The 25,155-nt window shown below is 45.8% G+C and overlaps 2 protein-coding genes across 2 annotated transcripts; one reads left to right on the top strand and one right to left on the bottom strand.

Annotated features, from left to right (window-relative positions):
* Positions 1-1,291: 1,291 nt before the first annotated feature.
* Positions 1,292-6,709, top strand: LOC124652977 (ATP-dependent 6-phosphofructokinase 5, chloroplastic-like). The gene is made up of 14 exons (XM_047192029.1): positions 1,292-1,385; positions 2,146-2,479; positions 2,579-2,660; positions 3,014-3,087; positions 3,307-3,418; positions 3,885-3,980; positions 4,077-4,178; positions 4,259-4,333; positions 4,761-4,901; positions 5,016-5,132; positions 5,220-5,324; positions 5,442-5,522; positions 6,310-6,438; positions 6,542-6,709. The coding sequence occupies exons 2-14, from the start codon at positions 2,169-2,171 to the stop codon at positions 6,707-6,709; spliced, it is 1,593 nt and encodes a 530-aa protein (XP_047047985.1). The 5' UTR covers positions 1,292-1,385; positions 2,146-2,168.
* A 3,200-nt stretch (positions 6,710-9,909) lies between these two features.
* LOC124655131 (sugar transport protein 7-like) lies at positions 9,910-13,511 on the bottom strand. Its single transcript, XM_047194088.1, has 3 exons — positions 13,369-13,511; positions 11,132-11,448; positions 9,910-11,048 (listed from the first exon to the last, which is right to left on the bottom strand). The coding sequence occupies exons 1-3, from the start codon at positions 13,508-13,510 to the stop codon at positions 9,936-9,938; spliced, it is 1,572 nt and encodes a 523-aa protein (XP_047050044.1). The 5' UTR covers position 13,511; the 3' UTR covers positions 9,910-9,935.
* Positions 13,512-25,155: the final 11,644 nt, after the last annotated feature.

Here is a 25,155-nt window from a genome sequence, read left to right as displayed (position 1 = left end):
ATTCTGTGGAATGGCAACCGCAACGATTGAGGCGCCCTCCCAAGCACAGAAACCGTTGTGTAAGAGCAACCGCCGCCCTCTTCGATTTCTGCAGCGCCTTCTCGTCTTCCTGCCGCGACGATATAGAAGCCGTACGTCTGAGCAAGAAGATATCCCACCGGCCGCTGACATCATCTCTGTGATGAACGACGACAGGCCGATGCCATGAGAACCTTTCATTGCCATCCGACTTTGATAGCGAGGGGAAGTCACCATGATGTCGACATTAGTTGGAAAGGGCTCAAACGCCCTGTAGCTCAAGCTCCCTACCGAGCGACGCCGTCGACGACGACCCGAATGCGCATGACATCATAGCCGACGACCAGGAGGAGGAGGGAGACGCCATCGCCAACGGCCAGGAGGAGGAGGAAGATGAGGCGGGAGAGGAGGTGGCAGAGGAGGCGGAAGAGGAGGTTGCGGTGGCGAAGAAGAATGCGAGGGCTCGAGCAAAGGTGGATGCACAAAGGGCGTACACCGACAAGGGGGAGGAGGAGGAAGACTGGAAGGACGACTCGTCGGAGGGGGAGACATGCTCGTCGGAGGTTGACCGATCGTCTGAAGAGGTGACAAGCAGGGAGCGTCACCGTGACGATGGCGTGACACGGCCCTCCAAGAAAAAGTAGATTACTGTTTCGATGCTTCAAATTGCTCCACTACATTTTGTGATTATTTCAACGATTTGGTTAATGTCATAAATTAGTTCTATGATTACTTACTTGTTGTTTCAAATTTATACTGACAGAAAACCTAAATAATAAAGTATTTTAAACCTCTATTTTCGCAGCTTATATGGCTATTGTTTTAAATATTGCACTATTTTATTAGTGAAAAAAATGCGTCGGATCGCTGAAAGAACCTAGACGTAAACGACCAAGGCTAACCTGAAGATTAATTAATTTTAGGGCGACGGCCCGACACAAATGGACACACATTTATCGTCGGAAATATGATCGGGCCAGTGCAGAGCAACTCTCGGTTGATCGAACGGCTGATGGCACGAGTAAAAATGTGTCATTCTCTCTGGCGTTGGGGCCTCGTGGACCCGTCCGTGTTCTTGGCCGCAGTGCCCGAGACGAGACCCGACGAAACCGCGTCCAATCCGGTGCCCCGCCTTCCGCTCCGGTCAATACACCCAGCCCACCGAGCCTCCTCCTCCGCCACCTGGTGCACCGGCCTCCTCCTCCTCCACCCACCCATCTGATTCTCCGCCGCGCCCAAATCAATCTACGAGGCCAACTGGTGGAACAGCGGCTCCAAAGTCCAAGCCCGGAGGCCGGAGGAGAAGCAGCAGAGCGCGCCGCGATCCCCCGATTCCTCCATCTCGCCGTCCCTACCCGTGGCCGCAGGTAAGCCGCCGCTCGTCCCCAAATCTACCACCCCTTGCGCGGATCCCGGCCCCGCTCTCGCTCGTCGCTTCCCCAATCGCGCTCGTCTCGTCTCGACATCGGTTGGGGGATGCAATTCGGTTGCTGACATCGGCGCGTGTGCTCGGTTGGCTCGAAATGTTTAGGAGCTGTTCTAGCGCATCCGATTCTGTTTGTGTTTCGCTTTATTTTCTGTGAGGAAGGGGGGATACGATTTCTCAGTACCGTATAGCTCATTCATTCGGGTGGTTGTGTAGGCGTTTTGCACTCCGGAATTGTTGGGTAGGTGGTGCCGTAGTTTCTGACACAATGTACCTCCATATTTCTCAAAGGAAAGGCATAATGTACCTCCATCATGCCTCCATGGCTCCATCACATGGTGTGTGTGGGTTGATCGGCACGGAGTATTGCTGGTTGAAACTTTGCATGGCTGGTGTCCGTGTGAATTTATTGTTGTGGGGAAGGGCATTTTGTTTGAGAATGTTTTAGCTCCACCCTGCTGCCTGATGCGATTTTACGGTGCCGTGCGTTGCTGGTTTGTCATTGTGTGATGTGTCCCTGCAATAGCCAATAATACGTGCTCGGATGGCCTTATGATGCTTGCTGTAGGTCTGCATTTTTTTTTTGCGAAAGCAGCTCATGATTTATATTGCACTCGGTACATTAGGTTGTTTGTGCATTCCCTTTTTACTCCTACTCGAGTAAGGATGAAATATTCATCCTACATAAATTTCTACTGCAGATTAGGGGTCCGGTGTTATTCCCATGTCCTCAGCTGGGATGGCCATTGCATTCAAAGCAAGCACGAGTGCTTGTACCGCACAGCAACTGCGGGGGCACTCAACCAGGGATCACTGTCAGTATGGTTTCACTCACTTAAATGAACCAAGGAGCAGGAAAGGCTCCGCAGCACTGCATGTGAGAGCTACTTCTGGGAAGTTAGACTTGGACTTCAGTGACCCTTCTTGGAGGCAAAAGTATCAGGAAGACTGGGATAGCCGTTTTAACTTGCCACACATAACAGATATATTTGATTTGAAGCCAAGGCTAACTACATTTTCGCTCAAGAAAAACAGGTTCCTTCCTCTTCTTCGCGTCTATAACTGCTTTGTATTCTGAAAATATAAAGCTGTCAATATCTCCCTTATTTTACTGTGAGCATCTGTTACTGACAGAACTCCCCTGGGCGATACCGACAGTTCATCACCTGACATGTGGAATGGCTATGTAAATAAGGATGACCGGGCACTTCTGAAGGTCAGTATCATGAACATATGATGTGAACTTAATGTTTTCTCAGGATATATTAACTAGTACACAAAATAAGGCTAGTCTCAAGATGTACCTCAGGAAAATTAATCCTGATTGTAGCATGTGTAAGTGAATTATTACGGTGTTACTTGGCCGCATAATCTTCATTTATGTGCATGTGCTGACTTTGTTGAGAACTATTTGTTATCTTTTTAAACTGTTGCACGTAACTTTGGATAACATCAATTGTACCATATTAGTAGGTGCTTCAGCTAAAATGTGAACCTGTAACAAAAGAAGCTTTACGTTTCCCGCACGGGTTTTATTTTACACTCACATAGTATGTTTTGTTTCTCTAGGTGATCAAGTATGCCTCTCCTACTTCTGCTGGAGCTGAGTGCATTGATCCTGATTGTAGCTGGATGGAACATTGGTACGCTCTGATGTACTTAGTTTTTTATTGGAGTACTTTTTCTCATGGCATGATATGAAAAATATGCTAGCTTGTGTCAGTTTTTCCTTTATTATTAGATGAATATTACCTTTGAAGGAACAATTCAGATTTGAATGTCGTCATCAATTGCTATATTCTTGTATTTTTTTATCTTCTAAGAACAGAACATTGATGATCAGCGGCATTTGCTTCCTATAGGGTGCATCGTGCAGGGCCTCGTAAGGAAATATACTATGAACCTGAGGAAGTAAAAGCAGCCATTGTTACTTGTGGAGGGCTCTGCCCTGGTTTGAACGATGTCATTAGGCAGGTATTGTTCTTTCAATATTATTCAAGGATTTGGTTTCTTCACGGTATCGCTGATTTGAGTTTCTACTCAGATATCCAGGCATGTATGGTGCATTTATGCTTGTGAAGTTTGATGTGTTTAACCATTCAAGGGGTAGGAGCAATGCTTAGAGTTGTGCTTTAAATAACCAGTCAGTTAGACACCAAAGAAGGGGTTGACATAGTATAGTTTGTTGCATTTTGTGTGGATATTCTTCACCTGGTGATCAGGAAACTTCTGAAGCTACATCTAAGATGATTTCGTATCCTTGAACCAGAATTGATCTGTGTCTCAGTAGGCATATAAAAAACGCATCTGGCAAACGAGCTTCATTTCATGCTTTTAAGTTTAAATTGGTGTCATGCCTTATTAAGTTATTTTTCTGTGTGTACATCTGGCTTTCACTTCAGTTGTTGACACATTTACCAACGTAAATTGTATTTTCCAGATAGTATTTACCCTGGAGATCTATGGGGTTAAGAATATTGTCGGAATTCAGTTTGGTTATCGCGGATTCTTTGAAAAAGGCTTAAAAGAAATGCCGGTAAGGATGGTAGTTTGGTACTCATCTATCTTCAGGTTGTGTAAAGGAGTGGATGCTCATTATGTTGTGGAATCTAATTTCGGTGACAACTTTCAGCTTTCACGTGATTTGGTGGAAAACATAAATCTTTCTGGAGGAAGTTTCCTAGGTGTCTCTCGTGGAGGAGCTAAAACTAGTGAGATTGTAGATAGTATACAGGTAAACAGTGCGTATGAAAGATTTAAATGTATGATATTGATACTCCATTGTTATTTTTCATGATCATCCTGTGTTTGTAGGCCAGAAGAATTGATATGCTCTTTGTAATTGGTGGAAATGGTAGCCATGCAGGAGCTAATGCTATCCATGAGGAGGTTAATACATCAACTTCCTTTTTTATTCCTTAAATGTGTTATCCATATACTGTTAGGCATGCTTTGATATGGTGCATTTAGCTCTATTACATCAACAGCGTAATGTACTAATCCGACTCTTACAACATAATTGTATACCAAGGTCATGTCATGTTTATTACCTGAGTCTACAAAGCCTTTTTTTGGAGCAAAAACAAAACAGTATTAAGAAAAGTCAGAAAACATAACAATGTTTTTTTCTCTAATCTGCACAGCTTACTGCCTTGCTTACCTCTGCCCAAATTACACCAGTGATCAGGATTTTTAATGATAAACTTTTTTCTTAGAACTAAATAATCTGACAGTTCTGTGCTTTACATTTTCTAGATCTTTTCTACTGGCGAACACATTCTACTTGTTTCATGGTATGATTTGTTGATGTTTGCAGTGTCGTAAGAGAAAACTGAAAGTTTCAGTTGTAGCTGTTCCAAAAACAATTGATAATGATATACTTTTCATGGACAAGACTTTTGGTTTTGATACAGCTGTTGAAGAAGCTCAACGTGCAATCAATTCTGCCTATATAGAGGTTGGTTAATGTTGCTCATTTCTTAGCGTTTTTTGGCTTGGAAAATCCAAGTGAAGTGAATTTGATATATGATTCACTCTTGCTTTAGTTAATTCCTATATTGATTATGTTTAGGCACGCAGTGCATATCATGGAATTGGGTTGGTCAAATTAATGGGAAGAAGCACTGGGTTCATAGCCATGCATGCTTCTCTTTCTAGTGGACAGATTGATGTCTGCTTAATACCTGAGGTGTGTAACTGCAAGCACTAAGCCGATGGATCTTTAAATTTGTCTTCAATTCACTTTTACTGATAGAAGCGTACTATCTGAGTGAAGGTATCTTTTACACTTGATGGAGAACGTGGTGTTTTGGCACACCTTGAGCACTTACTGAAAACCAAGGGATTTTGTGTAGTTTGTGTTGCTGAAGGTGCTGGACAGGTATGATGTGTATGTGTCTTGAGGTTATACCTACTTGAATTGATTGTTCTGATAGCTCTTGCAACTTTAATTAAATATAGTTGAAATTGAGATTGATTCTTGGGTTTGTTCTTGCAGGATTTGTTGCAAAAATCTAATGCGACAGATGCATCAGGAAATGTGATACTTAGTGACTTTGGTGTTCACATGCAACAAAAGGTATATGTTCGTATTAAACCCCATATGCAAATGTATTTTGTAGTTACCATCTGAGATGTGATAAGTGCTTAAAATCGTTGGTAACTTCTCTGCTGAAGCTGGTACCTGCTTTACCTTGTATTGCTTTTGTGAGGGATGGTGCCTGCTATACTTGCTAGAATCGAGGGCCTTTCTTTGCGCTTATTTATGAATTATTTATGGTAGCCACCACCATTGTTTCATCTTATGACAAAACATATATCCTCCTACAAAAGAACTGTTTGCATTCCAATTCGCAATCTACTGGGAAGTTGGAAAACTTTGAGACGGTTGTCAGTTCTAATCATGTTTCCGTTAAAAGAGATGAAGAACTTTTGGTCAGTGTTTGCTGACCTGCATGCCTGAACTTATTTGCAGCAGTGCTCTGGCACAAATGGAACTGGTTAGTGTTAGTCATCCTAGTTTGGATTGGTCTGACATCAGTCTGCAAACCATAGTCAGGATTCCACAAGTTATTTTCCGCTGCCAGTGCATAATTTATGAGCCTCTTTTTGTTTACATTAGCAACAGTTTGTCACTAACTTTGCTTAAAGTTTACCTGCTTTGACCCAGCGAACACACATTAAGATTACCACATTGTCTTTCGTATGTGCATCTCTTTACTGCTCATATTTCTAGTATGCTTTGTAATGTTGGATTTAAAATTTTACTGATTAGCATTAGTATTACTCAGTTCTTTTTTATATATTTTTTTGGACAATTTTTACATATCATTCAATGTGTTGATGGCACTGGTACCACTTCCCAGATTAAGAAGCATTTCAAGGACATTGGTGTTCCAGCTGATATTAAGTACATTGATCCAACATATATGGTCCGTGCCTGTCGTGCAAATGCATCTGATGCTATCTTGTGCACTGTGCTTGGACAAAATGCTGTAAGTTAATGTCCTTTTCTTATGTGTTCCTATTTCACATATGTGTTGGTAGCATGTATCCATGTTATTTGTTTTGCACATAACAAATGAGTAACTTCTGTAGGTCCATGGAGCATTCGCCGGGTTCAGTGGCATCACCTCAGGTATTTGCAACACACATTACGCTTTCCTCCCGATCACGGAAGTCATTACAGCACCGAAGCATGTGAACCCAAATAGCAGGATGTGGCACCGCTGTCTCACGTCTACCGGCCAACCAGACTTCCACTGACCCGATTCGCGATGCACCTCTCTGCACAGGTTGAACTCGAAATGGATTAACATTCTTTTTTTTCTTACCTACAGACTAGTGAGAGCGCAAGCTACCAATACGTTATACGTTAACAATAATGTAATGCTGACAATGAACTCGACCCCAGTTTTTGTCTGTGGACAATGGAGCAATGGAGCTGTACATGCTCGTATTACGTCGTCCCGAATAATCCAAACTGTAATACACTGCCCTTTTTTAGGGAGTAATACACTGTCCATTGATCATCCTAATGCTAAAAGGAAATATCGGCCCTTTATTTGATGCTGAAGCAAAATATTCTGCTTTGTTCTGTAGATCACTGATTGTTTAGTCAGACTTCCAGAAGTTGCACCATGGGCAAAAGGGGGATAACGATGGATGCTTTATGTTAATTGTGTTGAATTGCTTGGCGGGGATTAACAGCTTGGTGCCGTGTTAGGTTGTGATGTTGTGGCGATCAAACTCAAAGAGAACAGCAGCAGCTGGGCGGTTCTATCATGCCCTGAATCATACGTTGTGGTCAGATAGTAGATTGGGATGCTACCCCACCCGGCGCGCACCAGAAACAGATGCCTGGCCGACGAAATTGCAGGTGCTATATTATGTGTCTAATTATTTCAGGCCAAATGACGAGCGTGCGACAAATACCTGAATTTCGTGGATGGTCAAGATTCAACCCCTTCTGGGTTAGGTCTTAGTAAAACATTTAGCCGTGTTTGATTGTCTGCATGACTTTCCCAGCCCTAGGACATGGTCGGCTTGTCTTGGCTAGGACAGACCCGTGAAGGATATTTGAGCATGTTATTTGGCTGTATGCGTTGAATGAGGTATCGATCCTCACCCGTGTTTGTTGCCTGCATTTCAGAAATTTTGGTTCGATAAATGACACCATATTTGATTGCTTGCATTGTCTATTTGTGGTCAACTGTTCTCAAAAGTGGTGACCTTACTAACATATATTACCACCCTAAGATAGTATAAGATGTAACACAAAAGCAACCTGTGACGAAATCAATTTCTTACACTGATATCATTACATTTCAACTACTTAACAGATAGCAGTACTTACTCCATCAATCAGGAAAACAATCGACATAAGAATGATATTGTCGTCGCGATCATCATTATCATTAATTTGTTGTATTATTTCTTTTTTCCCACATTGCCTCCAGCCGTTTTGCCTGCCCAAGCAACATTATCATTTGGTGCCACCGTATGCTTTGTCCAGTGGTGTCTGCGGATACATCCTCCTCTTTTTGGCACACATTCATGAAGATCATACCTTACTACCTTAGTATCTAGCTGTCAAGAATGCAACATGCAAAAGCAAGCTTAACCTAAGTGGGGTAAGTGTAGGGAATGACTTCTGATTTATGAATTTTCTTCCGTATAGCAAATTCCCCCTCATCTATGACCCTAAGGCTCAATTGTTGGAAATTGAATAGATCATGTGGATAGTTCCTCGAAAAGTACTCATTTCGATGGTACCTAGTGCTTGTGGATAGTGGAAGAAAGCTACACTGACATGCATATCTAGCACCTACCGATTGAACTTTCATACGAATTAAACATGTGCAGCTACATTACAAGCAATAGTCTTACCTCTATAGAAGATATCATGAAAAAAACATTACCTTGACAAACACTCATCCCTTGATAAACACTTACCCCTCTAGGTCTAGTGATATTGCCATTGAGAATGTTTGCATCTTGGGTTGATCCTTCTCAACATTACTTTTTAACAAGCCCAATGTGGATAATGTAGTACTTTCTATCCCAAGTGGTGCATCTTGTGATCTTGGTACTCTAGGAGTCACATGTGTACCATCAATTACACAAATACAAATCTATGACAACATGGAAAGTTATGTTGCTAACATTTACATACTATGAGATATCTGTAGAGTATTGCTTACCTTGAATTGTGGATATCACCTATAGGGAGAACCAACATGTGGTTGGATGGTTAGAAGGTCAGTGGCACATCCAACTCACTAGAGTTTAAAATCCAGGTTTGACACTTTAGTGTCTCATAAAAAGGTGAAATATTCTTTTAGTAGGAGACGATGTTCCCGCCAACAACGAGGCGCGTGTGGTGACTTCGTCAATCCCAAGACCCGTTAAATCAGTTTCTTGGACTCAGTATCTCGAAGGTGCTCATAGGGGTAGGGTGTGTATGAGTACATAGGGATGAGTATATGTACGTATTTGTGAGCGTCTACGTCTCTACTGTGTTTCGCAAACAAAAAAAAAAGATACCACCTATAGGGCTCCCTCTTATCTTTGGTGGTGTGTCACCGGTCGGTGGCTTGGCCATCTCTCATCTCTAAGATCACCAAGTGAATACATGACTGGTTTGAAATATCTAAGATTACTGTAAACCTATCTAAGACATGAGGAGACATTTAGAGTTGCTCTTCCCCAAATGTGTAGATGCTATCTGCTAGCAAACCACTCTCCCAAATCATCTTACAAAAGTGGGAAAAGGGGTCTCTTGTCATCCAAAGCTTGTTTATAGCTCTACACCATTACTTCGAGAGAGTTCATGACTATAGAGACATGGTCTTGTGGGAAAAAGTTCCTTTGGCACAACCCTTAATAATATGTCTCGGTCGATACACAACTTGGCGTGCTTAGTTTATCGTTTTTCTAGGCACACCTCCTTCATCTAAGATTGAGCACTTTGAGAGATGGAGCTTATGTCAGGCGCACAAAACCCGTATATGTTATACACTCTTGGTCACGTCCCGTACTGTATAGTGAAGATCGCCACACCACGCTCGTAGTCTTTGTACTTCCTCCATTCCATAGTAAGTGTTGCACATTTGTTTAGGTACGCATGTATCTAGAAGCGTTTTAGTGTAATAGCTACATGTGAATTTGCGACATTTATTATGGAACAGAGGTTGTACCACTATGTATACACATGCCTATGTTTCCCTCGTGGACAACTTATTCAAGCGTTCGAGGCCATATGCTATACATCCTATACGATGAGTGTCACTTCAACCATTAACTAGAGTAGGGCTGCGAGCAGGAGCCGGCATAAACCTGCATGTAGTTGTTCTAAAAGTCAACCTAGTGAAATTTTTAATTATTTGAGATTAATGCATGTTTGATTTTTGATATATATATACCTACATGTCGGCTCTGCAACCCTAATCAGAGACAGGGTCCGTGCGCATATCTCGTTGCTATATGATCTTCACTTGTGAATGTTGCTCTCATAAGCAGGGGCGCTATCCCCACCGCCGGGTCCCCATCCGTCCTCGAGCGGCATGATATCCGGCATGACGTTCTTCCAGAACCTGTGCTTGCTCCAGAGCAGCACCATCTCCTCGATGGGCACGCCTTTGGTCTCCGGCAGGAAGACGTGGACGAAGGCCGTCATGACGGCGATCCAGCACGCGAAGAAGATGAAGATGGCGAACTTGAACGCGCAGAGCAACGACAGGAATGCCTGCGCGATGACGAAGGTGAAGAACAGGTTCACGGCCACCGTGATGCTCTGCCCCGCCGACCGCGTCTCCAGCGCGAAGATCTCGCTCGGCACCGTCCACCCCAGCGGCCCCCACGACCATCCGAACGCGAGCATGAAGAGGCAGATCACCATCACCACCGCGATCGAGCAGCTCCGCGACAGCTGCTTGTCCGCGCTGAACTTCACAGCCAGTATCGCCGCCACGATCACCTGGCACACGATCATCTGGATGCCGCCGCTGATGAGGAGCTTCCTCCTGCCCAGCCGGTCAACGGTGGCGATGGAGATGAGCGTGGAGAACAGGAGGACGGCGCCTGTGAGCATGGACGAGTAGAGCGCCGCGCTCGCGCCGAACCCCATGCTCTGGAACAGCACCGGCGCGTAGAACAGTATGGAGTTGATCCCCGTCAGGATCTGGAACGCCGGCATGCACACTGCCATCACGAGCTGCGGCCGGTTGCGCCGCTCCAGGATGCTCCGGAACGGGTGCTTGATGGTTTTGGCCAGCTCGCTGGCCTCCGTCATGTCGGTGAACTCCGCGTCGACTTCCGCGGTGCCGCGGATGAGCTCCAGCACTCGCCGGCCTTCCTCGACGTGCCCGCGCTCGATGAGACTGTTGGGCGTCTCCGGGAGGAGGATCCCACCGATGGTCATCAGCAGCGCCGGCGCCGCCGCGAGGCCCAGCGAGAGGCGCCACCCCCACGGCTTGATCTTCTGCGTGCCGAAGTTGATCATGTTGGCCGTGAAGATGCCCAGCGTGGTCGCGAGCTGGAACATCATGTTCAGCCCGCCCCGAAGGTGCGCCGGCGCCATCTCTGACAGGTACAGCGGCACAGCCTACGAGGACAACAAGAGCATCATAATTAAGGAGCAAATTAAACAAGCACATGCAATCACTCTACGTGAAGAACTTAGCGTACCTGATTGCCGAAACCGATGCCGACGCCAAGCATGATGCGGCCGATGATAAGAATCGTGAGGCTCCCGGCCGCGGCGTTGAGGGCGGCGCCAATGAGGAAGCTGATGCCGCCGCAGATGATGCTGGCGCGGCGGCCGTAGTTCCTTGTCACCGGCGCGGCGGCGAGGGTAGAGACTTGGCCCGCAAGGTAGAGCGAGGAGGTGAAGGCGGAGAGGGCCTGATTATCGTACTTGCAGTAGTTGTTCCTGGTGGGAGAGTTCTTTCGCCGGAACACCACCGGGAAAAACTTCTCGAGGAACGGGTCCATGGTGTTCACTCCTGCAGCAACCGGTGCAATTGGTCAGACACTGAGCTGCAAGAACTCAGCTGGGATTTTAATTTTCAGGGTATAGTTCATGCTAAAACTAACGGTTTTGCTAGTTCTCATTATACTGGGAACTTAACTAGGGCTCAATAGAATCCATCAATCCAACATCATTGAATCGCGCCAAGATTCGTGCTACTCTACTTCTACCTTGCACCAAGGAAAAAAATAGCGCGCTATAACAAAATAGCGTGGGTCTAAAAATACGATATTAGCATGTTATAGCGTGCTATTAACGCGAATAGCGCGCTATAGCGCCGAAATAGCGTAGCGTCGGCTCTCCAGATATGCTATAGCGTGCTATTAGTGTTGGAATAGCGTAGCGTCGGCTCTCCAGATATGTATCTAGATAAACCTATCAAATATTTTTTAGAGGGTATCAGCATTTACAAACGGGTGAAATGGGCAAAGCACCTCTATTTTGTGTCAAAAAGAAAAGGTAACCGTTAGGTCATGGTTGGGCTAGACATGAGTACAAAATTGGCGCAATGGATACCCGTTGGATATCCCTTTGACGGTTGAGATCCACGTGGCAGTGACTCGCACAATTTTTTGTCTTAGCACCTAGTTCCCAAAGCACAAGACTCTAAGGCTACCCCTAACGCTCAATTTTAATTGTGACTATGTTCCAATCAGTCAACTTAGAAATGTTCTCAGTGAACCATCGAGAACCGTTAAATCTATACTTATACCTTTTGCACTTGCACAAATTCAAATTTCTGTTAGGATGGTTCCCAACATGACTTAGAAATAGTTGTTATCTCATAAATACAAAGTCATTTTTATAATGATGAAAGCTATCCATATGTGATGCGTGCAGCGAACCATTATTTACATAGTTATTACAACAACAAAAATGTAGGACTAAAGTTTAACAAGGTATACAAAATTGACAAGTGATGTGGCTTGAATTGCATTGTCTTGTTGTTGGTACACGCCCCACTTTAGTGATCGGTGCACCAGAGATTTTCCGTGGTGCCCTAGGAGAATCAGATGCATTTGTACATGTAGAATTGATATACGATATGCATCACCCAATTTTCTCTTTTATTCTAGTTATTTTTCTACATTTGGATCAGACCATCCTTCCCGCTCCCCATAGAAACCATAAGTGTCTAGGGACACACACCCACATTCTCATCTCTCTCGCCACCCATGTTCGCCTACACACCCTTTCGTTGCCCCGCACTCAGCATTCTTCCATCATGTCTCTGTCGTCCTTCCGTCCTGGTTTTAAGCCTTCCCTCATGGTTATACTAATAACCCCTCCAACCCATATTACTTGTCACTGGAATGAGTGAACAAACACACTAAAACATCTCTTGGTACAATTTAATCAACAATAAGTAATATGAATCGGAGAGAGTAAGTGATTTTGGTACGAACTATCTTTTGATCATGGAATTACGGACTGGATTAATAATAGTTAAATTTTGTAAACATTTGAGAAAGGTTAGGTGAAATATTTCTCTAACATTTTGAAATATCAGATGTTCCTGTGAGGACTTTCTGCTGCTATGTATGTAACCAATTAGCTATGACCAAAAAGCCAGTGGCCAAAACAGAAATAATTGTGTGATGTGGATGTGGCAACTATTTTCAAAGTGCAAGAGATTAAGGATCGAAAAGCGTTGGGAGCGCATGGTTGTTGGGATCATACGAGGCACCAAAGGCTTGATCATTCAACATATATAAATTAGGAAATCTTTATCGAAAAAATAAAAAAAATTAGGAAATGGGCGAACCTGCTATCTCAAGACTTTTCCCGATAGACTCGGCGTACAAGTAGTATATAGATACATTTGAATTTAGATAAAATTTTGACATCCTTTCCGAAACAGAGGGAGTAATGACATATGTCATCCGGTGCGTACCGGAGATCCCGATGTCATAGCCGAAGATGGAACCGCCGATGGCGGCGACGATGCACGCCATGGCCACCGCGAACGTCATGTGGCCCTTGTACTCCGCCGCCCTCTCCTTGGTCACCCCCCGCGGGGCCATGCTGCCCGCCATCTCGCAGGAGTTCCGGCCTCCCACTTGCACTAGTAAGCTAGAGTGAAAAACCCCAAATGAACAAGAGCTCTCGAGCTAGCTAGCTGCCACCAGTTCACCGGACACGAAGAAGCAATATATATAAGCCAACTTTCGCACCCTGCCAGCCTCCACATATATTTGGAAGCGACATCAGTGGCAGTGGTAAGCGCCGTCGCGATCGCATCACGTGTTGGCGACACACACGACGCCTACCCGACCTCCTCGACCCATCAATGATCAAGGCACTGAAGGGAAGCGTGTGAACGCCAAAAGCACCAGGTGGCGCCGCTGTCTCGCCTCACGTCGGCGTAATACTGTGGCCAGCGCGGATGTCCACAGCCCTGTGCTAGGCACTACACTTAGAGCATTTTCAGCAGGTCAATCTATTTTAAACACGGAGTGTGTTCGTTTTGGCTCGTTTGGGTATGCCCGTGGATATATATACATGCGGCTGTATCCATCCCCTGAGTGAAAGTCGGATAAACCCAGCAAACCAACGCATATTTTATAGATTAAAAAGATAATTTACGAAGGATGAAAAAGGATTAATACAAATGATTAATAAAACTAAGACCCTAGCTAAACTAGGGTTTGTGCCGATGTCGCCTACACGTTCTCATCGTCGTCGATCTAGATGACGACTGGCGATGGCCACAACCATGGTGGTGCAGTAGCCCGAGGAGAGTACATGAGGTGATGTGGAGCATGAGGTGCACGTGCATGGCCTACCACCCAACAGTGGCGGAGCCAGCAGGGTGGAAGGGTGGGGCGGGCCCCACCCTAAGATTTGGCCTAGCCCATATATCTTCTATAGAAAATGAGAAAAAATAAAAAAAAAGCCCATCCCAGTTAGTCCTGCCCCACCCTAGAGAAATGGGCTGGATTCGCCACTGCCACCCAAGCGAATGCGCAGGTGTAGGACACGTCACCATTGCTACATCTGGTGTGGTAGAGTCGGCAGCGTCGTGGCAGTCCGTCCCAGCGCCACCATGGAGTTCCGCAGTGCCATGGCGAGGCCACCCTAATTAGCTAGGCCCTCTAGTTCGGACTGCTGGATGGTCATCTGAGGGCTTCGTCGTCATCGAGCTCGGCGGCTATAGGGGGCTCCTAGTGGGTCTCCTCGCCACACACGTCGTCGCCGCCCACCTACGGCTCCTTGTCCAAGCCACCCTCGCCCTGCTCCCACTCGTAGTCTCCTAGCAAGGCGGTGCGACATTGCGGGTCGTGTTCCCGCTCGTGGAACGTGTCCCACACCTCGAGTTCGTGGCGTAGGCGGGATCCTGCGGCAGATGCGGTGGGAGGAGAGCTCTCAGTCGTGGCATCGTGACGCCCCTTCCGATGGAACGGACGGCGCCGAGCTCCTCTGTGCATTCAGGTGCCAGCCGTTGGAGAGGTGGACATCGGGCCATACCACTGGCCTCCTCGTATCTCAGAGCGCTCTGGCCACCTGCACGGGTATATAGACACGTTCACGTAGACGCGATGGCGAGCCACGATGGCCGCGGCCCGTCGAGGATCCGACCTCGTGGTCATTGCGGACGTCATTCCTCCACGGCCGCAATCCCTTGCCGATGGCTGAATCAATGGGTCGGTCCGCAACACTCGGTCAGTTTGGGCTGCACCGTCCGGCTCCGTTTTTGGCGTCCTCTGTTTGGGTGGACCAAAACAGACTGCAACGATTCTTTTAGGTCGGTCTACTGGAGATGTCCTTTACTCGGCAGATTCTGTGTCATCCGATAAGATTGAGGTTCCTCCAAAAGAGAAATGATAGGGTTGAGGTCTGAGACACATTGTTTCGGCCGGTCGCCGTCGCTCACGGTACGGCTGACAATAATGCGATGCTGACAAACAAAACGTCTCGTCCTGGTCACATCGATCGATCCCATGGTACGTGCGGCTCCCAGCGTGCGCTGGCCTCGATCCATCAGGGTTCAGCTGCATTATGCGAATGGTGAGGCGAGGTGCCGTTGTTCATTTCTCCCAGAGATCGAGCGGTACGAAAGGTGGTGGTGGACGAACCCTGTCGTGTCTTTCTTTTTCTTTCCGGAGAGTGGAGAGATACTGTTTCGGGGAAGCAAAGCATGCAGTTCCTTTTGAACCTTCAACGGGACAGGCAAGTGCGCCGTGTGTGTCACCACGTTTGTCGAGCTTACCCCGCACGACGGCGACGAGCGAGGCAACAGGCCGGTATCGATCTAGTCCGGTGACCGGTGATGGATCTGGGACATTCGTGGACACGCTTCGGGCCCCGGAAATGATGACGGATGGTTCCGCTATTTCGTAGCTAAATTAATGCAGAGACGCCAGCAGATTGTGGAAAATTACATGATCCTAGCATTTGTTTGTTTTCGTATTGATCTAAACGCTCGTGAGGTGAGGAGAGTGTTATGCTCGGGAGGGTAAGAAGCTATGACATGCCTTACAAGATGATATCAGAAATCCGGCCTTGTCTATATATCTGAAGTTTAATGTCGGTGCATCTAACTCACGAAACTGCATCTAACTCACGAAACTGATAAGTTTGTCCGGAAGTTAACAGAATCGGGTTTGTTTTTAGTTAAATCTATGTACTTGGATCTTATGAACGGCCATACTAGATTTTTGCATAAGTATCTTTGGAAGATCAAAAAAATTAAGATAAAGATTTTTATGTGGTTTTCTAATAATAAGGTGTTGCGGACAATTTGATAAAGAGAAAGTGGACATGTTGTCAAAAATGTTGTTTTTTGTGATGATAATGAGACGATTGATCACTTGTTTCTTTCTTCTCCGTTTGCAAAAGTAATTTGGAGGATGGTATTCTTTTCCTATAACATTTCTCCTCCATCTAATATTACTAATATGTTCGGTAATTGATTGAATAGGGTGAATAAGAAAGATAAAGAGCATATTCGTATTGGTATTTCTGCGATTTGTTGGTCGATATGGACAAACATAAATGATATTGTGTTTAATAAACAGAAGGGAACCAATTTTTTGCAGGTTATTCTTCGTGCGGCGCATTGGATACAGCTTTGGGAATACCTTCTTCCGGAGGATCAGCGGGATACTATGGCTACTGGATGCAACCATCTATTGACGGTCACATGGGATTGCTATTTCTAGGCTACTGGATGGCAGCACATTAAAATAATTGAAGATGAATATTTTTGTATATGACGTGGGCACAACCCTTCGGGTACTCGACATTGCCATACCCGGTGCAGATTATCAAGATGGACCAGCACAAGGACTAGACAAGCTGGACCTGCAAGCGTTAACAACTTGGACTACAAGGAAAGAAGACTCCAATATGAATCCTACTAGGACTCTTGTAAACCCTAGCTTGGCTGATATATAAAGCCAGGCAGGGGCACCCCTTAGGGACACGCATAATCAGAAACATAATCATAGAGGCGACACGCCTGGATATCACAACCCACAGATTAGACTAGACTAGATCCAACAACTCCGCCTATGGCGGCCCCCTGTACACATATATTCATATAATGGATTGTTAGCAGGACGTAGCAACGACGTGGGCTTAGCCCAGTGGTTGGGGTCGCAGTGGCGCACCCCAACGACCGGAGTTCGATTCCTGTCAGGAACGAATTTTGGAATTGTCACGCCAAGTCCCGCTTCTACTATATCAAAAAAGTGTCTAGTTCCTCCTAGACACGGTTTCATTTTTTTTTTTGTTAGCAGGACGTAGCGATCCTCCACCGTGGAGACGTGAATCTGGGTACGTCGTGTACCGCCTCGCTCCCGGAACTTCCGTCGTCGCCTTTCTCTAAAACCCAAGCCTCTCATGGTGGGCATTGCCGAGAAACCGCCTTGTCAGTATACTTTTCATCTTTGTTTGGTTGGTTCTTGTCAGAGTCTTAAATTCCGCATGATTGTAATAAGTATACACTTTGGACATTTTTTTAAATAAAGGACATAGCTGTGTGCATCTATTGATGCTGAGGCTGGAGCTATGCTCCCATATTGAAAAATCTGAAGCACCGTACACATAACATTAGACCTCAGTTGTAGCGGGAGAGCGGGAGTGAAACGGACGTTTGAGACTAAATTTGATGATCTTGCATTTTCACCGTCTTCTTCGCTTCGTAATCATCAACTTCGTTTCTGATGGTCCGACACCTAAAGCAGCGACTGTGTTCGGTGCGCCTTTCATATCTCTCTTTTCTTCCCGCACTCACAACGCGTTGACACTGTTAACTGGAGTTGTTAACGATGAGTAGCTGTAGGTGTTATCCTCGTTGGCGAGGCAGTCTTACCAATACTGGTTGTCTAGCCAACGACCGTGTTCTAGAGCGGCGTCACTGAGAGGCCCATGGACTAGTTTATCTCTAATAAGTTACCACACGTATTCTAATACAGATCTCGTATATGTTCCAGAGGAAATTAGTTAATGATTCGTGGGTGGACTAATGTGTGAGGTTGGACTAGATCATACCGGACTCTCAGGAATCATTGAATTTGTTATCGTGTGGGTCATTGTCCAGTGATAATACGATCGACCATCATAACGCTAAAAGGGATCGTAGACCTCCTCTTCGATTTGGTTCGTTCTGCAAGAAAAAGGGGCGAGCATTAAGTTGTTAAGATGCATGCACTTCGCAGCTGCCTCGGTTTTACGAGTGAGACGTTTCCTTTTGATGATAAAGCAAAATATGTTAGAGCTCGTTTGGAAGCCAGGCTTTCATTTCGTTTGTAGCATTTTAAAATGAATACATGTATTCATTTCATTTACATTGTAATTTCAGAAATATACACTTGTTTGGTTGCCACAGGAATTGCAAATGACAGCAGAATTCAATATTGAATGTGTAGAGGCTTCCATAAAGAATTGCAAATGACAGGTTTCAGCTTGGAATCATGTTTACCCATGGAGTCATTTTGCTGGAATTCCTAAATGAAATGACAGCACAATTATGTGGCAACCAAACAGCCCACCTATAGAATTCCAAAATAAATTCTAGGATTCCAGGCCCAAATGATGGATACCAAACGACCTCTTACAGATCTTAGCGCTTGTCACTTCAGCAAGTGAGTTGTAACCATCCACCGATCCACGCGTGATGCTGCGAGCATTTCCAGCGTTTAACTGGAAGAGCCCTGTTCTCGGTCATCTCGTGTGGAGACGCTTTGGCCTTTCTAGTATTTTCAGCGTTTAACCGACATACTGTTCATCATGCGGAGACCCGCTTGACCTGTTAGAAAATTAGGCAATTTTCGTGTGAGTTTAATTACTGAAATAATATTATAGATGCATAAGCATACTTAACCACGCACATTAGACTAAGCACATGCATCAGATCTGAACATGGAACAAATACCAGTGCAAGGTAGGAGAAAAAAAGCACGTACATCGCGATCGAGAAGGTCGCACCAGTAGCATCCATGGGAATCGTTGATGTCGCCCATGGTGTAGTCGGAGACGTCGAGGAAGCTGTTGAACTGGCGAAGAAGAGGACGAACAACAGCGAGCAATCGCGCCGAGACGCTCCCCAAAAATCTTATCGCCTACTTCCCGGTGCAGGATCTTGACGAACGCAATGTTAGAGATTGTTTTGTATACGAATAAGACTCTTGATGTAACCGACCTAAACCCTGTAATCCTCCTATATATACACGTGAATACAGAGCTCGGACTATCCGAGTAGATTCTACCTGATCACAATATTACGTTTTACATGGTATCAGGCCGCCTCTTCCGCCGATAACCGATCAAACCCTAGATCGCAAGCTCCACGACGCAGCCGTCGTCATCGACCATGGCGTTCTCCTCTTCTTCCGCGCTGCCGATCAATCTCGGCCAGCCTCCGCGCACGCAGCTCACGCGTGACAACTATCCAATCTGGCGGTCCCAGGTGTTGCCCGCCATCCGCGGTGCCCAGCAGCTCGGTCTCCTGACCGGCGTCGAGTCCGCTCCACCGTCTCAGGTGGTTGACGTGCCAGCAGACAAAGACATTGGCGCTCCCGCCAAGATGAAAGCTAATCCAGAGTACGCGGACTGGCTCTCCCGCGATCAACTCGTGCTCTCCTATCTTCTGCAGTCCCTGTCCTTGGAAGTTCTTCCTCACGTACATCGCATCGAATCGGCTCATGGTGTTTGCGCTGCTGTTGAAGAGATGTTTGCTGCACAATCTGAAGCCAAAGTTGATAATCTCCTTGTTGCTCTTGCCAATACAAAAAAGCTGCAGATGACCACCTCCGAGTTTTTAGCCAAGATGCAGGATTTCGCCGACGAACTGGTTGCGGCTGGTCACCCTCTTCAAGACAGGCAATCGGTATCCTACATCCTTGCCGGCCTAGGCAAGGACTACAATGCTCTCGTTGCTACCCTTGGCGTGGCAACAGGTCCCATCACCCTCAGCCGCCTCTACTCGCAGCTTCATGCCTATGATCAGCGACAGATCCTCCTGGCTGAACACCCTCCTCCTGAGTTTGAGTCCTCAGCCAATGCTGTTTCTCGTCAGTGGCGCTCCCGTAACGACGGCAATGGAAACTACAACAACAACAATGGCCGGTTCCGTGGGGATCGCCAAGACAACCGCCGTGACTCGCGGCGTGATGATCGTCCCTTCCAACATGGGCGTGGTGGAGGCCGTGGACCACCCGGAGGAGGGCGCGGCCGAGGGCGTGGACGGCGCAGGACTACCCCCTGGGTTGATGCCACGTGCCAAATATGCAACAAGGAGGGGCACTATGCAAAGGATTGCTGGTCTCGCTATGCCAATGATGATGATTATAGTGATAAAGAAGTTCATGCTGCCTATGGTGTGGACACCAACTGGTACCAGGACTCTGGAGCTACTCACCACATCACAGGAGAGCTCAACAATTTGACTCTCCGGGACGCCTACAAAGGACATGACAAGGTCAACACTGCCAATGGGCAAGGTATGAATATTTCCCACATTGGTCATTCAGTAGTTCGTAACCCTACTCATGATTTTCATCTTCGTAATATACTTCATGTTCCCAATGCTTCCAAAAATTTGCTCTCTGTCCATCGCTTCACATATGATAATCATGTCTTCATAGAATTTCACCCATTCTTCTTTTTGATAAAGGATCTGGCTACCAGGAAAATAATTCATAGAGGAAGATGTGTTGGAGGCCTCTATCCCCTCATTGCATCTTTGGCGTCCTCAAGTTCTTCAAAACATGCCTTTGTTGCTGTCAAGCCCTCTCAGTCTCAGTGGTATAGTCGACTAGGTCATCCTTCTTTAGCTGTTGTTAGTCAGATTATTAGCAAAAATAAACTTCCGTGTATTAGAGATTCTAGTGTTGGGTCGATTTGTGATCCTTGTCAACAAGCTAAAAGTCATCAGCTTCCCTATCCTATCTCCACCAGTGTATCTACAACCCCTTTACAGTTAGTATTTTCTGATGTATGGGGTCCTGCACCTACTTCTGTTGGGCGTCATGATTACTATGTAAGCTTTATTGATGACTATAGTAAATTTACTTGGATCTATTTACTCAAACGCAAGTCTGATGCCTTAGCTGCTTTTGTTAACTTTCAAACTCTTGTTGAACGCAAGCTTGGCAAGAAAATCATCACAGTTCAATCTGACTGGGGTGGTGAATACATCAAACTGAACTCTCTTTTTCAGACACAAGGGATCACACATCTAGTCTCCTGTCCCCACGCTCATCAGCAAAATGGTGCTGCTGAAAGAAAACATCGTCACATTGTGGAAGTTGGGCTAGCCCTTCTTGCTCATCCTGGTATGCCTCTAAAATTTTGGGATGAAGCCTTTCTCACAGCCACATATCTCATTAACATGCTCCCTAGCAAAGTCATCAATAATGATACACCTGTCCATCGTCTCCTTGGTACTCGTCCCAACTACTCATCCCTACGCGTCTTTGGTTGTGCTTGTTGGCCTAATTTGCGTCCCTATAACAAGCGCAAGCTCGCTTTTCGATCCAAACAATGTGTCTTCCTTGGATATAGCCCTCGTCACAAAGGGGTTAAGTGTCTTGAAGTAACCACGGGTCGAGTCTACGTCTCGAGGGATGTTGTGTTTGACGAGTCAGTTTTTCCTTTCAAATCTTTGCACCCTAATGCTGGTGCCCTTCTTCGAAAACAAATACTTCTTCTTGACCCTTCTCTTCGAAATTCTGAGTTAGGGAGCGATACTACTGATGATTTCAATATGGAAAATACTCATGCTACTAATCCCATTGTTAGTGTTGTTCCTCCTGTGCAGGGTGCAGCATCTCAAAATAATGCAGGTGGCGAAAATTTGGGTCAAAACAGTGCTTCAACCCGGTCATATGGCCCTTTTCAATTTTCTGGACAAAATGACAACAGCACAGATTCCCATGCTGATTCTCTGGACAGATCCTCATTGGGATCGGTGCAGAGCGCCTCGGATCGCGCTCCGTCCCCGTCTGCGGCTGGGCAGACAGATTCTGCGGGCTCCACCGAGCGTGTGCCCGACACACGCGCGCGTCACCACGCGCCATCTCCCGCCCCGGCCCCCTCGCGCGGATCTTCTGTGGCGACCTCGCCCGCCCGCTCCACCCCAGCATCCTCGGCTGCAGACTCTCCTGCCGCATCGGATCCGGTCGACAGCGACCCGGCGGAGACAGGATCTCCCGCCCGTCACAGTCCACGGGACAGTGGATCTTCTGTGGCTTCCCGCCCTGTTCAGCAGCCTGCGGCGACTCGCCCTGTCACTCGCGCTGCTACAGGTATTCACCGACCCAAAGAATATAAGGACGGCACTGTTCGATGGCTCTTGTCTTGTACGTCCGGGGAACCCAAAGACTTATCGTCTGCTGTTGCTGACCCAAACTGGAAAGGCGCAATGAATGAAGAATTCGAGGCTCTCATGAAAAACAGAACTTGGCACTTAGTACCACCTCGTCATGGCAAGAATATTATTGACTGCCGCTGGATCTACAAGGTCAAACACAAGTCTGATGGCTCTATTGACAGATATAAGGCGAGGTTGGTTGCCAAAGGATTCAAGCAACGATATGGGATTGACTATGAAGATACATTCAGTCCAGTTGTTAAAATAGCCACGGTACGTCTTGTTCTTGCAATTGCTGTCTCCAAGGGATGGAGCTTGCGACAGCTTGATGTTAAGAACGCGTTTCTTCATGGCGTTCTGGAAGAGGAAGTCTATATGCGACAACCTCCTGGGTATGAGGATCCAAGTAAACCAGATTACATTTGCAAGCTTGATAAAGCGTTATATGGGCTCAAACAAGCTCCTCGTGCATGGTATTCTCGATTGAGTGCCAAACTTCTCTCCATTGGTTTTGTTGCTTCCAAATCAGATATGTCATTGTTCATATACCGGCGGGCCACTATCAGCATCTTTATGCTTATCTATGTGGATGATATTATTGTGGCCAGTTCCTCTCCAGCTGCCACTGCTGTCCTGTTAAAAGACTTGAGTCATGAATTTGCTTTGAAGGATCTAGGTGATCTCCATTATTTCTTGGATGTTGAGGTCACTCGAGTTGCTGAAGGCCTTGTTCTCAATCAAGCCAAATATGCTCAAGATCTCCTAGCCCGAGTTGGTATGGTTAATTGTCAAGGTATGCCCACGCCTTTGTCATCCTCGGAAAAGATTTCTGCTCATCACGGAGACTTGCTCGGGTCCAGGATGATAGCACTAAGTACGAAGCATAGTTGGTGCTCTTCGGTATCTTACACTTACGAGACCTGATATTTCCTATGCGGTCAATAAAGTTTGTCGGTATCTTCATGCTCCTACTACGAGTACATCTGGACTGCTGCTAAGCGTATTCTGCGCTATGTTAAGCATACTCTCACGGTTGGGCTGACATTTCAGAAATCCCAGTCTGTTCTTGTCGGTGCCTTTTCGATGCGAGCCGGGCTGGCGGTGTTGATGACCGTCGGTCCACGGGGGATTTGTTGTGTTTTTTGGACCGAACTTGATTTCTTGGAGTGCCAAGAAGCGAGAATACGGTGTCCGGATCGAGTACTGAGGCAGAATACAAAGCTGTAGCTAATGCCACCGCTGAGATGATTTGGGTTCGGTCGCTACTTGCTGAACTTGGAATTCGGCTGACACGAAGCCCTGTTTATGGTGTGACAATCTTGGAGCAACTTACTTGTCTGCAAATCCAGTATTTCATGCCCGAGCAAAACACATTGAGATTGACTTTCACTTCGTCAGAGAACGAGTGTTGAGAAGACAGTTGGAGATTCGGTTTATTCCGTCAAGATATCAAGTGGCAAATGGGTTTACTAAACCACTTCCGTATCCAGCGTTTGAAGTCTTTAAGCATAATCTCAACTTGTCGAAGTTGTGATTAAGGGATGGTGTTAGAGATTGTTTTGTATACGAATAAGACTCTTGATGTAACCGACCTAAACCCTGTAATCCTCCTATATATACACGTGAATACAGAGCTCGGACTATCCGAGTAGATTCTACCTGATCACAATATTACGTTTTACACGCAACAGAAGGAACTTTTTCGTGAGAGAGGCAGACTAGAGAGTTCTGAGAGCTATAGACTCCAGATTTGTCTTCTTGTATAGCCTGGGAGGAGAGGATTTCTTGAGTGTGCCTCGAACTCGAGTCACGAAACGAAACGCGACATGCGTGCGTGACGAGGCGAGGCGGGTGGAGGAGGAGGAGTGCGCGAGGGCTCCTTCTATTCTCACTCACTTGGAAGGACTAGAACAACAGCCCTTATATACCACTCTAACTCTCTCCCAACTAGCAATGTGGGACTAAACTTCATCCCCAAGGCTGTCCCAAGCTGGGCCTTGAGATCTCGGAAACTATAGGCTATATGGGCTGCCTTACTGGACTGCAGCCCATCTACATCCAACATAACCTTCCTAATACATCCATCGTTTATCTGGATGCCTTGTTTCTCGGTCATCATAGGAGACGCTTGGCATTGCCCTTCAAAGTTTGCCCCGGTAGATTTTATTTTCTGAAAAGGAGGATAAACCTCTCTTCTGTGGTTGATGCACACAACGATGTGTTACTTATTATTAAGAACAATTCCTAGCATTGATCCTATACAAATCGAATTGCAAAACAGAAAATCCCATGACCATCCACATAGGAGATGCCTCATGCATCTCCAAAAACCTAGTACAAATCTCATATTGCCGTGAACCAATACACTAGCGGAACGACATAATACTGCTGAACACAAAATTCAGACGGCTCAAAATCCGTATGATCTGCAATGCTTTTTCTTGTGAAGAAGTTAATATTGTAATATACCTTTATTAGAATTTTTTACAACATATGTGCATTGGACTTGATAGATAGGTGGAGGTAATAAAGCTCTTATTATTATTTTTTAACTTGACAGGTTAGATTCATGATATCTAGCCGCGTTATTCCTTTTTTACCACAAACAAAGTTACCGTATGATCTACAATGGTTTTTGTTGTGAACAAGTTAATATATGTGTATTGGACTTTTTTTACAACACAATCTTGCATTGGACTTGATAGATTGGTGGAGGTAATAAAGTTCTTAATACATTCGATTTGATAGGTTAGATTCATGATATCTACTTAGCATCACACCCACGGGATTCTTTTTTACCACAAACAAAGTAACCTGATCATATCAGCTGCTGCCACACGTTAAAGAATATGTTATGCGCAAACT

This window comes from Lolium rigidum, chromosome 5 (assembly GCF_022539505.1).
Source record: "Lolium rigidum isolate FL_2022 chromosome 5, APGP_CSIRO_Lrig_0.1, whole genome shotgun sequence".
NCBI lineage: Eukaryota > Viridiplantae > Streptophyta > Magnoliopsida > Poales > Poaceae > Lolium > Lolium rigidum.
The sequence above is the reverse complement of the archived record's forward strand: the minus strand, read 5'-3'. Positions and strand labels throughout refer to the sequence as shown.

Coding starts and splice junctions, on each gene's coding strand:
- LOC124652977 (XM_047192029.1), top strand. CDS start 2,169: ATGTCCTCAGCTGGGATGGCCATTGCATTCAAAGCAAGCACGAGTGCT. Junction 2,480..2,578: donor TTTTCGCTCAAGAAAAACAG/GTTCCTTCCTCT, acceptor TGTTACTGACAG/AACTCCCCTGGGCGATACCG. Junction 2,661..3,013: donor ATGACCGGGCACTTCTGAAG/GTCAGTATCATG, acceptor TTGTTTCTCTAG/GTGATCAAGTATGCCTCTCC.
- LOC124655131 (XM_047194088.1), bottom strand. CDS start 13,510: ATGGCGGGCAGCATGGCCCCGCGGGGGGTGACCAAGGAGAGGGCGGCG. Junction 11,449..13,368: donor CTATGACATCGGGATCTCCG/GTACGCACCGGA, acceptor CGGTTGCTGCAG/GAGTGAACACCATGGACCCG. Junction 11,049..11,131: donor GCATCGGTTTCGGCAATCAG/GTACGCTAAGTT, acceptor TTGTCCTCGTAG/GCTGTGCCGCTGTACCTGTC.